We start from the raw sequence: 15555 nt of genomic DNA, 5'->3' as shown, positions 1-15555 counted from the left end.
GGGAAGCCCCAGTTGACTAACACAGTATGTAAAATACACAAAAGAGGAAGGATGGAATTGCTTTAGTGAAAGCAGGGAGCAGAGAGAGAATAAGCTCTACATGCTTGGTCCCCTCCTCAGCTGGAAGCACCCCGAGTACTGTAAGACATAGTGTGAAAATAAACTGTTTAATGCACTGACATAAAACCCTGCCCAAATGAGAATAATGTTCAAATGCTATAGGAACAAACTCTATGGGATGGCCCAAATTTTCTTCTATTGCACAGTCTTCTTTAAAAGAAGTCGGCTAACAGTTAGGATTTTATATTGTCGTAGAGATCTGCTGCAAAAGGATTGGTGCTCAGTTTTAATATGGTGGTGAAAAAAGAATCCGCTTGGGTCAGGTACCCAAGGAAGAACATGTTTGTTAAAGCATTATCATTTCATGATGGGGGAAAAAAATACCAGCTTTGCTCTAGAATGGTCTTATATTTCATCGCTCCATTTCAGGTGGGTACTTTTAGGAGATTTGAAATAAGACATCAAATGCAATTTTAAAAATTATAGTTACATTTTGTCCAATTACAAAGCAACAAGCAGAACTCCCTTTCCAAAGTAGAATGTACTGCAAATCATTCATTCATAGCCCCCCTTGTACTGGGCTTGAAGAAAGGCCAGCAAACCTCCTGTGGAAAGGAAATAGCAAACTATACCAACCTTAGCAATGTGACCCTCACTAAGGGCACAGCAGTTATAGCAAGCGCAGAACTATCTTTTATAGACGCGGGGGTGGCGACAGCAAGTGTAGATAGGGAAGGTTCCCTACCTTGGCATCTACAGATAGCCTGGTTACAAAGAATAGTCCGGCCCTGAAGGGAGAAGAGGAAATTCTCACACTGGATACCATGCTGCTGAAAGAGGGTTTGTAGAGGCAAGGTTGTTCCCATACAGCCTATTTAATTGCCTTGGTGAATGCAGGTCATACATACACGGGCGTCTCTGGCCCTTATTCCTTTCTTTATGACAAATTTGCAGTTAATTAGGCTCTGGACTTGCTCAGGGAAGCCCAGAATCGGGCCTAAAGAATAAAATACATGGAAAAACTGTGAAACCATGAAAATACATTTTTAAAAAAAGTTTTCAGGTATAATACACAAAAGCAAACAAGTTTATCTTAAAAAATATCAAGTATTACATCCATAGTCTATTCCTAATTATAATTACTTCTTAAAGCAACATTTGTCTTTGTTTACAAATACAGCAGCAGGTGATAAAAACCTAATGTCTCAAACAGATTGCTTACAGTTCATAATACAAACAAATGTATATGTCTCAAATCACATTTTAGGCAGTTTAACTTAATATGCATAGACAATTACATACATTAAATTTGTCATTATTAAGTCAATGAAAAAAATCACAATATCAAGAAAAAAATACAAAAAACCGTTATAGAGCACACAGAACTCAAGTGTACTTAATGGCAACAAATCAGTATCTGCTAATCAGTGACAGGCAGTGAAAGTGCCTTCATCCCAGGGAAAAGTGAAGAGGAAAAACATCCCACTACTTTGCATGCTTGAAAAGTTGCACTGACAAAACTACAATCTTGAAAAACATCAATTTTTTTACTTAAAAAAAAAAATGGTATACCATATTCTGCTCTTTAAAACACCCAAAGGCTGGTCTGTAATTTCCACCAGCAGCGATACCAAAGTATGTTTATCTAGCTAAACTAATAATGGGTGCACTAATGAATTCTGCAATGCCACCCCTAGACTGTTAGCCTCTCAAAGACAGGCATTCTCTGTCATCCCTGCATCTCTGGCATCTGGGCAAAACTCCTGGATCCTGGATCACAGACATAAGTGTCTGTTGAATGAATGCAGTTCTCAGATGTAGTCTACAGCCAGAAGCTTGCATGGCATTTCTTTAACACTGATTATTTTATTGGCAATTTTTGTTTTACTTGGCAGAATTCTGAAAATAAAAAGAACGGTGTCTGTCTTCAATACTAAATATTGCTCTATTGAGATGAAATTAGTCTTCCCTGAAAGCCACCCACCCACCACTTTCTATGCATAGTGCGGTGTATAGTGTGATTCATCTGAATTTAGCCTTCTGCTTTTCAAACACTTTAACACTCTGTGCTTACGTTTAATTTCCAGGGTTTATAACCCCGGCGTTTTATAAAGCGAGCACTAGATTATTCAGGGTGAGGGAGGAAGGAAGAAGACGTGGCACGAATCATTTAGAAGTGTAGGCAACTGACTGATATGCAAACTAGGCACAGTATTTTAACTGAAACTTTTGAGTAGAGCTATGTTCACCCACACATAGTTTCAGAAGCTGGACATGTGAGTACAATAGGTAGCACTTATTTATGAGGTAAATTATCACGGGCACAACTGACTTCTAGAAAATATTCCATTATAGGGGTGTGACCAACCAAAGCCAAAACTTCACCCCTTTTCTTCTCTGCCCTATTATTCATTATTCTCTATTGAAAACAATAAACAGTAAAATAGACAAAGAAGGAAAGAGGCCCTTGGATAATTAAAAAATGTCTATTTCTGAATAATCAATGTATCATTTTAAACAAAACAGGGCTGTGGAGTCAGAGCTGTAAACAGCCATCTTCAAAGCATGAATAGGTGTCAGGCTGAGTCCAGTAAGAAGGTATTTTAAAGAGTCCTTTAAAGAGCCTTGATTCTTGAGAACCGAGTGAATTAGAACCTTAGGTCTGTATTTTAATTATTCGCTGTCATTTTTAGGTTCAACGTTTCAAAGTCTAACATTCTAACTCCAGAAACACTATCAAATTTATTTATAAATTCTTGCTCTGAAGTGCAAATGCCAGCATATTCTATACTTTGTATCCCCTTAAGACCACACATACGTACAGTCTTCCATAAACTGATCTTAGCCTAACATGACTTATTTATTTATTTATTTATTTTTTGACTTTCATTTTCCATGAATCATCTGTTTATATTTTCTTTTTTTTTAATTTATTGGGGTGACAATTGTTAATGAAATTACATAATTTCAGGTGTACAATTCTGTAACATGACTTATTTTGAAAGCAAATTATTCCTTTGTAGAGAGAAAAAAAGTCTTCCTTACATGCTTTCCCCCATTCCTCCATTAAAAAACTTCTGTTTTAATCCCACCCTGAACCTAAAAATACTTTTTGTCCCAGAATATCCACGAGAACTGAGACCTCTCTTCCCCAATCTGAGAAATAATGCTATGAAGAATTACAACTATAAAAGCAAATTCTGTTCCTTTTGTTTTCCCTTCTTTCTTTTAAAAAAGGGGAAAAAAATCCCAATACCAGTTGGGAAGTCCTTGAAAAGCAAAGGTTAAAATAGCTGTATTGTCTAGGGCACACTGAGCAGTATGGGTCACTAGCAAAGTTAAGGTACTTATAGGAATAGTAATTTCAAATCTTGTGTTTATGGTCCTCCAAATCTTTCAGCGAAAGATTTTCTCCAATAATAAATGGGCTCCACAATTACAGATTCCCAAACTTGCCACCTCTTCTTCTTTTAGTCAAACCTTATCCTTTCTAGTGTTATATTAAACAGTGCATTTAAAGCCAGAGTTGTCAACTTATCCCAATGTAGGACAACCAAAATAACTATAAGGAGAGAGATCTTTGCTGCCATCTCACTTTTCCTATCGTCTTATCCCTCCAGTCAGCTGACATGATACTGACTGATAATTTAAGCTATGGCACCTTCTAAGGCTACCTGTCTAGTAATTTGGAGGCTACTTTAACAACAAATTCCAAAAGTGTTATAGATAGCTGCCACTTGTCGTTGCAAGGAAATGAAAAAAAAAAAAAAAAAAAAAACACACACTAAAAAGACCGCTTGTGCCACTCACTATATAATAGCTGTCTAACAACATTCACCAGTCTGAAAATATCTAAACAAATTAGTTTCAATTCTGAAAGTCTGAATCTATCATCTACTTAAAAGGGAGGTTTTAAACACTGAATGTTCCTCTCAAAGGTGACCATCTTGCTTTCTTAAAAGGAGGTAGCTATCAAACCATTAAATTGGCAGCATTTGGCATTCTTGACATTTTAACTGAGAGAAATAAACTACTAAATACTTTATATCAAAGCAAAAACAAGAGCTCCAACATAAATCTCTCCTATAGTTAAGAAATTCACAACACATTTTAGTAACCCAATGGATATATTCAAAGTTTCAAATATTATTTCACAAATAACATGGTCAGCTCCATCCCAAATCTAAGAATTTGATTGAAAGATAAGGTGCCAAAAAACTACTTGGGCAATTTTGGTGGTTACAAACACTTAAGTAATAAAATCACACTTTTAAAAAATTCAAATGCAGAGATCTATACTTTATTATTATTATTTTCAGTGTTAGAGCTAGAAGATAATTTTTAAGTGTGGCACTTAATTCTACCTATTTACCTGTCAAATAATACAGAACTGAACTGTTAGCCATAAGCACTTTACAAACAGATCCAGGAAACTATGCAAGAGACAATGACATAGCTTAACCAGACTCTGAAAGACAGATACATATTTTGATCGCACTTGTACAAAGAGAACAGTCATGTCCGTGTGACTAAGGTTCTCTAAACATCACTGCTATTTGTTTATGATAGACCCCTAGTGTGCCAGTTTTCTGTATCAGGGAGGAATTAAAGGACATGTTCCTAAAGAACTGAGGAAGAGGGGCTACAGGGAACGGTGTGGGTGGAAGAGTGTTTTGTGGGAATGCAAATTACTTGTCACTACGAAGCAATTCCCAGGGTTTCCTCTAATTTGAGGTTCAAGACAAAGGAGAGAATTGTTTCCTTCCTTGAGCTCTTCCCAAAGCAATATGAACATCTCATAATCTATTCTAAAGCAATACAAAGAGATCACCAATTCCCTAACATAATTTACATACATGTTGGCCTGCGTTAAACAGAAAAAAGTTTCCTTATATGGCAGATTGTGGAGCTGTATGACCCATATGGATAAAAGTAAAACGAAATCAGGTAGAACTCAAAAAGAAAGTTCTTCCTGAACTCTCAAGGATAAAAATGAACACTGCCTGGCTAATGAACTCAACATCTGACAATCATTACTGATGGCTTTAAAATGTATATCCAAAACAAGAGGACCAGGTTTATTTATCCTAGAGATAGAGCAGCTCAAGATGTTGAGGCATCATTTGTTTAAATTATGACAATGTGAATGTCTTCAAAGTGTGTTTATTTAGGGAAAAAAGTGATTATATTATAGAAAAATACTTGAAATATTTGCCAATGAGGTTGCAGATTTTAACAACAATCCACATCATCTTAGATTTTTAAGTGTGGAATTTCATAATTTAAACAAATCCAAAATTTGTTTCAAACAAATTGTATCAAAGAGCTATTCAATATACTTAATTACTTTAACTTTCCATAAAAACTGAATAAAAATCACATTTGAATGATTTACTTTACATTTTTATCTGATTGTATCCATCTGACATACTATACGTCCAAGTACAAGAGGCAGATTATCTTCTCTGAGAGGTGCAAGAGTTGTTCTTTCATGAATGCCCTCTAATAGTGAAACCAGCGATTTTTATATATGCATTCATATGCATATATATGTACTTCAAAAAGGAAAGCGTCATCTCTTCATCCATTGTTAACTTAATGGTAAGACTGCAACAGAAAAAAAAAAGTAAACTTCTAGATTTCGTAAATGGAGTTTATTAACTCCTGGTTGTGGCTTACACTTATTGCTTAATAAATCCAAACAGCAAGTCATCTCACTTATTTTGGCATCCAATTTACAAAAATAATTGAAGTTGAACTAATAAAAGGAAGCTTTGGGGGCACTTTATTAGGATTTTCTTCCATTAGCTGAGGTGGGATGTTTGATTAATCTAGTTGGAGATCTGATTAGTTATTATGTTAAGAGTAGAGGTTTTTTTTTCCTCAAGGAGAATCTTGACTGTGTTTGAATACTCACTTGGCTTACTTCACAGGAGAAGTGGGGTGCTTTCCTATTTGGTCCTATGTCTAAGACAAGCTCCTCAACTGAGGTGTAAACCCTATTCCCGCTTAGCTGACAGTAAAACATGAAGCATTACACTTAACTGTCCATGTAGAACAGTGGTATAAACTTGAGCTGAATGCTGCTCGGGATCTAACAAACCTATGCACTATGGAGAGTTGCATAAAAGATGGGCAATGTTACAAATGCACTACCCCAGATGCTCTAAAAATCTACCTCTGTATGGAACCAGACAGGCAGAGACTGCTTTTATTGAAGGGTGCTTTGGTGTGATGCTATAAAGTATTATTGAGAAATATTTTTAAGAAGCCCAATGTAACGATCTCTTGAGTTTCCCTCAAGGATGCTGTTGAGGATATTGTTTATTACTACATTCAAAGTCTTTTGGGATCTTTGGGAAATTTTTCTCTCCATTTTTAGTACTGGGAATACTTAACTTGTATCTTCATCCTTTTAAAAGCTTTACCTGAAATTTACTCTACAACTCTACACACACACACACACACACACACACACACACACACACACACACACACCCTTTTTTTTAGAAAGTTTTAAAAGCTCTCTAATTTTCATTCCAAATTGAAGACAAATAACCTTTCAGTTGTACTTATGTGCCTATTAGTGTATATTAAATAACAAATTAAACACTCACATGGGGGCCACCAGGCATTGGTGGAGCACCAGAAGGTCCTGAAGGCACTTGAAAAGGATTACTGGGAGTGGGATAGAGTCCTGGAGTGGGATAGGATCCTGCAGGGGCAGGATACGGTGCTGGTGGTCCCCAGGCTCCTGGTGGAACAGTGCCCCATGGAACAGGTGGTGCTGCGCCTGGTGCTTGGGGAGGAGGAGGTGCGGGATATGGCCCTGGGGATGGATATGGCATATTAGGGGTAGGATACTGCCCTCCCATCCCTGGTGCCCAGGGTCCAGAAGACATGGATCCCCATGGACCTAAAGGACCAGCTGCAGTTGGATCAGTGGGTGCACCATAGGGTCGTGGAAGCTCTGGAAAGGGCATATTTGGTGTAGGATATGGCCCAGTGGGGCCAGGGCCTGGCACAGTTGGGGCTGGATAAGGACCACCAGGTGGGGGGCATGATGGTCCAGAAGGAGGAAAGGGTGCCGGGGGTCCTGGAGGTGGTCCAGTGGGAGGCACAGAGGGATACATTCCTGTTGGTGCTGGTCCGAAAGGCACAGTAGAGGGTGTTGCACTTGGTGGGAGTCCAGATGGCACAGAAGGTGGAGCACTTGGGTTATTCCAAGGGTTGGTACCTGGCCAGCCTTGGAGAGGTTGGCCAGGTTTTGTGTTGCTCACAGCAGAGGTTTTGGCAGGGGAGTGTTCAGGTAGTGCATCTGCCAACTGAAAAATAAAACAAGCATGTCTTACTGATCTTATTTAGGGACAAGTCATGCCAAACATGATTATAAATCCATAAAGGATAGTAAGCTATCGGGGCAGGGATTATAAACCTCTCTCTCTAACACCTTCAAAAGCCAAGCTGTTCAGTTTAAAAAAATTCATTTAATCCAAAACTTGAGGGGTTAACCTTGAATATCAACTTTACAATGCAAATTCCTCAGAGAAGCTCAAGTTTTCTAAATATAACTAATCAACGTATTGTGGATTTGAATCCTGGCTTTACCTCAAACAAGTTACATACCCTCCCTGAGCTTTGGTTTCCTCATTTTCAAAAAATAGTTTCAGGGTTAACGAGGCTTAAATGAAATAATTCATGTAATGCACTTACACACTAAATGTTGGCTATTAATAAAATCAGGTAAACAGAGAACAGAAGTATTACCATTTAAATTTTTTACTTAGGGATTCATAAAGAAATAAATACTACAGACTGTAGTACTTTGAAATGTTGTATCTGGGTAAATTAAGGCAAACAACCTATCAAAATCACATACCACCCTCCACCAAAATCTAAGAATCATAAAAAGCAACTCTCTGAAACTGAGACTTATGGCTCATACTTAGGATTATGTTGTTTTCTGAAGAGCCAAAAAACTTATAAAGAATAAATCCATCAACTTACCGAAAATTCATCAGACATTTTCCTAAAAACAAACAAACAAACAAAAAAACAGAAAGGGAAGATGGAATATTTCAAAACCAGTGTTTACTATTTCTTATACATTCTTTAATGAACTTTCTATGCATATATATTTTTACTTAAATAGAATCTTAATTATTCATGTAAAGTGTTTTTCTTTATGTCGGAATCCTTTCTGTAACAGTTCATATAGCTCTACCAACTTCATCCCATTTTACTGGCTGCACATCATACACACAAAAGTGATCCATAATTTGGTTTACACACTCATTTTGGTGGCCAAGTTTAGGTTTGTTTGCATTTTGTGTTGTTTGAAACAATGATACAGTGAATATGTCTGAACACATATCTTTGCTCACTTGTGAGTCTATCACCAGGAAGTCCTAGAACTAAAATTGCCAGTCAACAGGTCGGTAGTTATCTATACCCCACCTCAAAAGTCCACGACAATTTAGAAGTTCCCTTGCCAATTTACACTGCCTACCTTTTCCCTCTAACTCCTATCACTAGACATTATTATATTTACTTATTTAATGATAGATTAGAAATTGGCATCTTGTTTTAACTTAGATTTATGCAGAAAGTAGAGCATCTTTTAAATTTAATTCCCCATTTATACTTCTTTTTCTGTGAATTTACTCATGTCCTTGGACCACGTTTCTCAATTTTTTAAGCTTAAGTATAATTAACACTTCAGTAAAATATAAGGATCTTAAGTGCTCGGGTTAACAAGCTCTGACAACTGTTTATGTCGAAGATACAGAACATTTCCCTTAACTCCAGTGGTTTTCTCACGCTCCTTTCCAATTGACTCCCCATCCCACCCCAGCAATCACTTTCTGACTTAGTTTTTGCTCATTCTTTGACTTCATATAAACAGAGTAAGACAGTATGTACTCTTTTGCCTTTTATAATTTTACTACTTAGTAGTATGCATCTTTTTTTTTAATGCTTTGTAAGATATAAGGAAATAGATGAGACAAAAAATTTTATCCTGCATTCCTTTTATCAGTAGATTTTTTAAACTGTGTATTTTGGCACTACAATTGTTTTTAATTTCATGTAGTCAAATTTATCAATCTTTCTGAACTGCATGTGGCTTCTGTTTTACAAAGGCCTTGTCTGCTCCAAGATTTAAAAAAAAAATATCACCTATGTTTTCTTATAGTTTATGCTGAACTTATTTAAATTCTTTCTGTTCTTACGAACAATAATTATTGAATAATCTACCTTTTCTCAATTGATTTGACAAGCTACCTTTAACACATTTCACTGCTATTAACAACTAATAGTTACTGAACATTTAATCATGAACAGGCACTGTGCTAAGTACATAATCTAATTTAATAGCCCGAGAGCCCTACAGATGCAAACTATATTACCACCCCCAGTTTATAGCTAGAGGAAAAGGAAGCTTATCAAGTTCACTTGTTTAAGGTCACAGAGCTAGTGACTAGTAGAGAAGGGATTCAAACCTAGGTCAGTCTGACTGCGTAACAACCAGGCCTCCATCATTTCCCACGGGTATTGTGGACTTTACTCTTTTCTACTGATCTGCACCATAAAATTCTATCTTAATCACGGCAGCTTTATATTTTTAACAAATGTAGATGTCAGTTGCCCTACAATTACTGTTCTTTTTTTCAGATTTCCCTGAATATTCTCATGCTTACCTTTTCCAGATCATTTTATAAAAACAATTTAAAAATCTGTTGGTGTTCTGGTTGGAATTGCATTAAATTTACAGATTAATTTAGGGGATATATATTTAAAATATCAAATCTCATTCAAGAACAAGGTATGTTTTCTTAGTTCCCATATCTGTCATTTATTATCACTCAGTAGTTTTTAAAAATCAGGTTTCCTACACATTTTTTATGACACAGATTTCTAACTGGTAAACTTTTCCTCGTGGTTGTAAATTGGCTCTTTTCTTTCATTGTATTTTCTAATTAGTGGTTCATACATGGGAAAGGCTTTTTAAAATTTTAGTGTATTACTTTTGTAAGCAGTGACATTACTGAATTATTTTATTCTTGGAAGTTTCTCTGGGATTTCCAGGCAAAGAATTATGGCATTTGCAAAAAATATAATTTTCTCTTTCCCAATTTACACCTCTTTTGAATCAACTAGGACTTAAAGACCCATGAAATGGTAAATGGTGATAGAGAGCACAGAAGTCTTGTTCCCAAGTCTCCTGGGGTGCTCCTAATGTTTAAGTATAATTCTCATTTTTAGTTTCAGATTTTACAAAACTTACATTAATTACGGAAGTTTCTATTTATGTCTATCTAGCTGTATGTATTTATTTCTATTTTGCTAGTTAAAATAATAAATCAAAGAAGATAGTACATCTCTTCAGAATATCTTTTGGCATCTAATGAATTGGTCTCAGATTTTCTCCTTTGATCCATCCACACAGTTGGTTATATATACAGGTTGCTTACTACTGAGCCATCCTTGCATTCTTACGAATTTTATTTCTAAGTACGATTGGTTATTATGAGGAATGATGAAGAAATAGAACATAAGGCCTAGAAAGTCACAACTGCTATAACCTTTCTTTTTTATTCAGAATATGAAAAAACACATCTTGAATGTATAACAATTATCCATTCATTCCTATGTTAAGGTTTTATACTAAAATGTCACACTGCACAATAGTAAATTCTAAGGACTAACACCTGAAGAAACTTTATCAGTGAATGACAAGTTTAAAGTCCACATAAGACTAACATGCTTTTCAAACAGGGTGAGTCTTTCTGAAACAGAAAATGATTCTGTATCAAAGTTCACATTAATTCTGGAGCAGAGAACTAACAAAGCAACCCATTCAGTTTCCTCTGGTCTGGCTGTTCAGATTTTCAGAATTACTCTTTTCCCTCTTAGTTTTTGAAAAACATATATTCATTACATAAAGTTAAGTAGTCATAGAATTATACCAAAATATAACATCCCATAAGTTAATAGTATTAAACAGATACAAATTCTGTGTTTCAAAATTTTAATTTCAAAATGAAATCCTGGAAGACAGAGAAAGTACTAGAATCTTTTAATTAAAATAATGAAGCCCTGACCAAAGGAATTAGAAATAGGTTACTTCCTGTTCTACAACACTGCATAGTAAAGTGACCTGCCCTCCATCCCTAGAATGAACAGTGTTCCTATTAATTGGAAATATTCCAATTTACAGTTTGGGGGATACTTTCATCCTGAGAAGGTAAAAAAAAAATAGAGCAGGACATTAGTGTTTCAATATGAGAAGAGTTGCAAAATATAAAAAATAAAAATCTACACTTTCTAAAAAAAAAAAAAATCTATTCCAAAACATCTGGATTTTGCTAATTACTGAGGCCAATGTAACCTTGAACTAGCAAAAAACCCACAAAAAAGTTTTCATTTTTGGAATAATCTAAAGCTATTCCTTCCAAAACGTTCCACTACCATTTTATGACAGGATCTATGCATCATCTGAAAAATAATCATTTAATTGTCTGAGCAACAAGAATAGTTTTAAAACAGTACATAATTTCTTTTGACATACACTAGAAAATTAAACATTTTTGTAACTTCTATGGCTTTTAGAGTAAAAGTGGTAATTCAATCACAGGGAGGTTTAAGAAAGTTGAACTCCATAAATTACTAGTGACTACTGGACAAGAAATATTTCAAAGGGCTATCAAATTGTGGTGGAGTGATAAATATTATGGGCCTACTTGGTTATGAAACCCAGACATCAATCCTTTTGACAAAGACAAGCTTAACCAGAGATTATTTTCTCATCTGCCAAACAATTATAATTTTACTACTGCACAGATAATTGAAAGTAACACATGTAATAATCTAGAAAGTGCTATAAACATGTTAAAATGTTTATTCAGAGAAACTAAGAGAAATCAAGATTTTTGCATTGACTTGTTCAGTGGGGAGGATGATGGTAATATATTGTACTGAAAATAGACGTTTTGAATTAAAATATGTGTTTAGTATTAGCTCTTTTATCAGATGCATTCTATCTTACATTTGGGCAACTTAAGAAATTTAGGATTTGAAAGTTTTTGAACGTTTTAAATTTCTTTAAAACATGTAATTAAAAAAAAAGAAATCACTTTTTAACAGCCTCATGCCAGCTGTATTTTCTACACTTATTCAGATACTTGTTGGAACATATGTTCTATGCACTGTTTTGTGTTTTGGAGAAATGGATACTGTGTTTCCCCGAAAATAAGACCTAACCAGACCATGAGCTCTAATGCACCTTTTGGTGCAAAAATTAATATAAGACTGGGTCTTACTTTAATATAAGACTGGGTATAATATAATACCGGGTATAATACAATATAATAACCAGTCTTATATTAATTTTTGCTCCAAAAGACGCATTAGAGCTGATGGTCCGGCTAGGTCTTATTTTCGGGGAAACATGGTAGTACTGCATGGAATAAATACTTAAGGAGTTGACAGTCTGGTGAACTACATTTAAACAGTAACTTGGGGTAAGCACAGGGCTCTACGAAGTATCTCCAAGAGCTCCTAAAGGAATCAGGAAGGGAGAATCAGGGGAGGAACCCTGAGAAGTGGTGCCTTTGCAGTCTGGAAGAAGAGTGAGGAAAGGGCTGGGAGTACCGGACAGTGGGATAGGCCTAGGTAAAGGAGAGCAGTTTGTGCAAAAGCTGAAAGGGAGAAGAGAGAAGCTCTGTGGGCAGCGTAGGCAGGTCAGATTGTTTGGAATGCAAACAGGGGAGTGATATGAAAGCCTCAGCAGAGAGCCTTTAGACCAAGATTTGAACATCTTAGTCAGCTCATATGAATGAACGGGCCAGTAATGTGAGAGACTAAATGGGACTTGTAAATCAAGTGCTTGTAATAGCGCTTGGAATATAGTTGGTGGGCAACAGATAGATTCTTATCTTCTTTTGTGTATGAGCATATAGCATATGGTTAAGAGAGTGAACACGAAAAGTATGGCTCACTAGACAAACTGCAGTTCTTCACTGGCTGGCTCTGGACAAGCTCAACTCTCCAAACCTTAGAGGCAGAAATAGACAGGAATAGTATCCAGCTCACAGCTACGCTGTGCGACTTACGTTACATTCTTATAAACACATCTTTCGGTCACTGCCTGGCACACAGCAAAAACTCAACAAATGTTAGCTTTTACAACTGCTTCTGTAGATTCACAAACCTGTATCTGCCGTCCTCAACTCAGAAACTTCTGAAAGTGAAAGAAACGTTCTCACGTTTGGCGTAAAACTTACTTGGTGGCAAATCCTGACCTAAGGCTATTTATAGTTTCCATTAATTCACACCGATTGCGGCACAGATACGCGTGTTGGATTAGGGGATGCTGCCCCCACACCGCTGGGGCGTTATCAGTCTATGCCCTTTCCTCGTCTTTCTAACATCTAAAGACAAAATTCAAAGGCTTCTGACATCCAAAGGACACTGGTCCCAAGGATTTCGGTTACGGGAGGCTCCCCGTTTCCTCCGGAGAGAGAGGAAAGGAACACGCCGACGTTCGCCACTCAATTCAAGGGTGAGACAAACTAGTCCTTGAAGAAGAGGTTCAGACGCCCTGGCAGCGAGAGAACCTGGTGTTTCCTGCCCAATAAACACTACGGCACAAAGAACTTCTCAAAGACTGCCGAAGGCTCCCTTCGCCGGCAGTAAGGGCTCGTTTTCAAAAACAGGCCTTTAAAACCACCAGGTGTCCGAGCGTGGACTTCTTCAGTGGTAATGCTATAAAAAAAATTTTTCCAGTCAGGTGACTGTGAGTCGATGCTTCAACGTTTTCATCTTTGTTAAAAGCACCCCTCTTGGTTTTCCAAGAGAAAATGGGTTCAGCGATTGCGAAGCTACCATGCATAACATAGGCGCCTACATCCTAAAAAAAAAATAGACTATTACCGAACGCAATAGTTTTTGTCATGGGTTTCATGTAACGTACTTGCGGGCAACTCGAGTAATGATGATCGGGACGTCGTCACCCTGCGCATAATCTTACACAAGGGTCCACGATTTCTCTACGGATCGCTTCGGGCCTAGCTCTCCCCTTTTACCAGACATTAATGAATGGGAGAGGTCGGGGCCGGGGGCTCGCGGTCGCAAGCTCCGGAGGGCCACGAGGAACAAAGACGCCCCGGGACCAACCGGAGCGAACCGGCCGCGGAGCGGGTCGCTCCCGCTCCGAGGGGTGGGGGAAGGGCCGGGCCCTCTCTCCGCCCCGCGGCCCGGCCACGCCTGACGTCAGGCGCGGAGAAACCCGTCGGGGCGACGTCACCAGGCCCTGCCGCCTTCTCCCTGGGGGGCGATCCGGGGACAGTCCGGACCCGGAGGAAGACGACGGGAAAAACGTGTAGCCCCGGCCCCCGAGCGACTCGAGGCACCCCCGTTACTGCGCCCGCCTCCCGCTCGGGCGCGCTCCCTCGCCCGCTTCCACGACCCTTATTACCGCCGAAGAAGCCTCACCCGGCACGATCCGAGCCCGCAGCAAGGTCTAGAAGCGGCGATGGGTCCGAGGGAACAGGTCGCTGAAGAACCGAGGCAGCTTGACTGACAGCAGCGGCGGCGGCAGCACCAGCAGCAACACCAACAGCGCGCGGCTCCTCCTGGCGCCGGAACAGGAAGCGCCCAACTCGGAGTTCACCGCCCCCGCCAGGGCTCCCCCCGCCCCCCTCGGGGCCGGGCCGCGCGCGCCCCCCGCAGGCCCTCGGTGGCACTGCGGCCGGCCCGGTCCCCGCAGAGTGGCTGCTTCTCGCGCTCGCCCCTTGGCGGCTGATTTCTCCCGTGGGAGAGAGGAAAGCTCCCTGGTTTTCCCGAGATCTGAGCACTCAGAGGAAACGCCTGTGGCTGGTGACGTCCTGGGCAGCCTGGTGGAAACTGCTCACTTGTTCCCTGGACTGGCTGGAGGGCAGGTTCTGGATTCCCTGTGCTCAGTGGTTTTTACAGCCAGGCCTCCAAGCTGGCTGGGTGTGGATGCGGCCCAATTTGGGGACATGGACCCTTGGGCTAAAATTGGGGGGAGCTAAAGGAACAATACGGGAAAGGGAAGACGTTTGCGAATGGCTTGGCAAATTGAAATCAACTAAAGGAACAGCTGTCTTTGCATATTTTTCCTGATCAATGCCTCTTCTACTACGTTCATCTTTGAACAAACCTTTAAGTACCTACTGTCAGGCCCCAAAGATTGACACATGGACCCCGACATCAAGGAACCTGCTAGTTAGTAATGTTATAATTATATGGTGTGCAAAGACATATACATATGATATGCACGTTTTATATGTAAAAGTATGCAATATTCTTACATTTTGCTTCTTTAAGCTGTTAGTGGGTCAATGGGTGGATTCTTTACTAAACTTCTTAAACGAAGACGTCTCTGAATATGCTCCACAGCACACATAATCCTCATCCTGAAAAATGAACTAGAGTGGAACTTCAAATACCTAAGCTAGAGAAAACAGATTTTTG

The 15555-nt window shown here is 38.7% G+C and overlaps 1 protein-coding gene across 2 annotated transcripts; it reads right to left on the bottom strand.

Moving 5' to 3' along the window:
- Nucleotides 1-1088: 1088 nt before the first annotated feature.
- MAPK1IP1L (mitogen-activated protein kinase 1 interacting protein 1 like) lies at nt 1089-14685 on the bottom strand. 2 transcript variants are annotated; one of them, XM_081047735.1, is made up of 4 exons: nt 14554-14685; nt 8068-8089; nt 6678-7385; nt 1089-5667 (listed from the first exon to the last, which is right to left on the bottom strand). In XM_081047735.1, the coding sequence occupies exons 2-4, from the start codon at nt 8083-8085 to the stop codon at nt 5656-5658; spliced, it is 738 nt and encodes a 245-aa protein (XP_080903861.1). In that variant the 5' UTR covers nt 8086-8089; nt 14554-14685; the 3' UTR covers nt 1089-5655. The 2 variants fall into 2 exon arrangements, with proteins under 2 accessions (XP_080903861.1, XP_080903860.1); XM_081047734.1 differs by lacking the exons at nt 8068-8089; nt 14554-14685 and adding an exon at nt 14033-14304 and having other exon boundaries at nt 6678-7411.
- Between the last annotated feature and the right edge of the window lie 870 nt (nt 14686-15555).

Source organism: Rhinolophus hipposideros (genome assembly GCF_964194185.1).
Source record: "Rhinolophus hipposideros genome assembly, chromosome: 5".
In the NCBI taxonomy this organism is placed as follows: domain Eukaryota; kingdom Metazoa; phylum Chordata; class Mammalia; order Chiroptera; family Rhinolophidae; genus Rhinolophus; species Rhinolophus hipposideros.
The sequence above is the reverse complement of the archived record's forward strand: the minus strand, read 5'-3'. Positions and strand labels throughout refer to the sequence as shown.

What these genes read in the sequence shown, in the direction of transcription:
- MAPK1IP1L (XM_081047734.1), bottom strand. Translation starts at nt 14,081, where the DNA reads ATGCGCAGGGTGACGACGTCCCGATCATCATTACTCGAGTTGCCCGCA. An exon ending in ATTACTCGAGTTGCCCGCAA is followed by an intron (nt 7,412 to 14,032) that starts GTACGTTACATG and finishes AAATAAGATCAG; the next exon opens with TAAGACATGCTTGTTTTATT.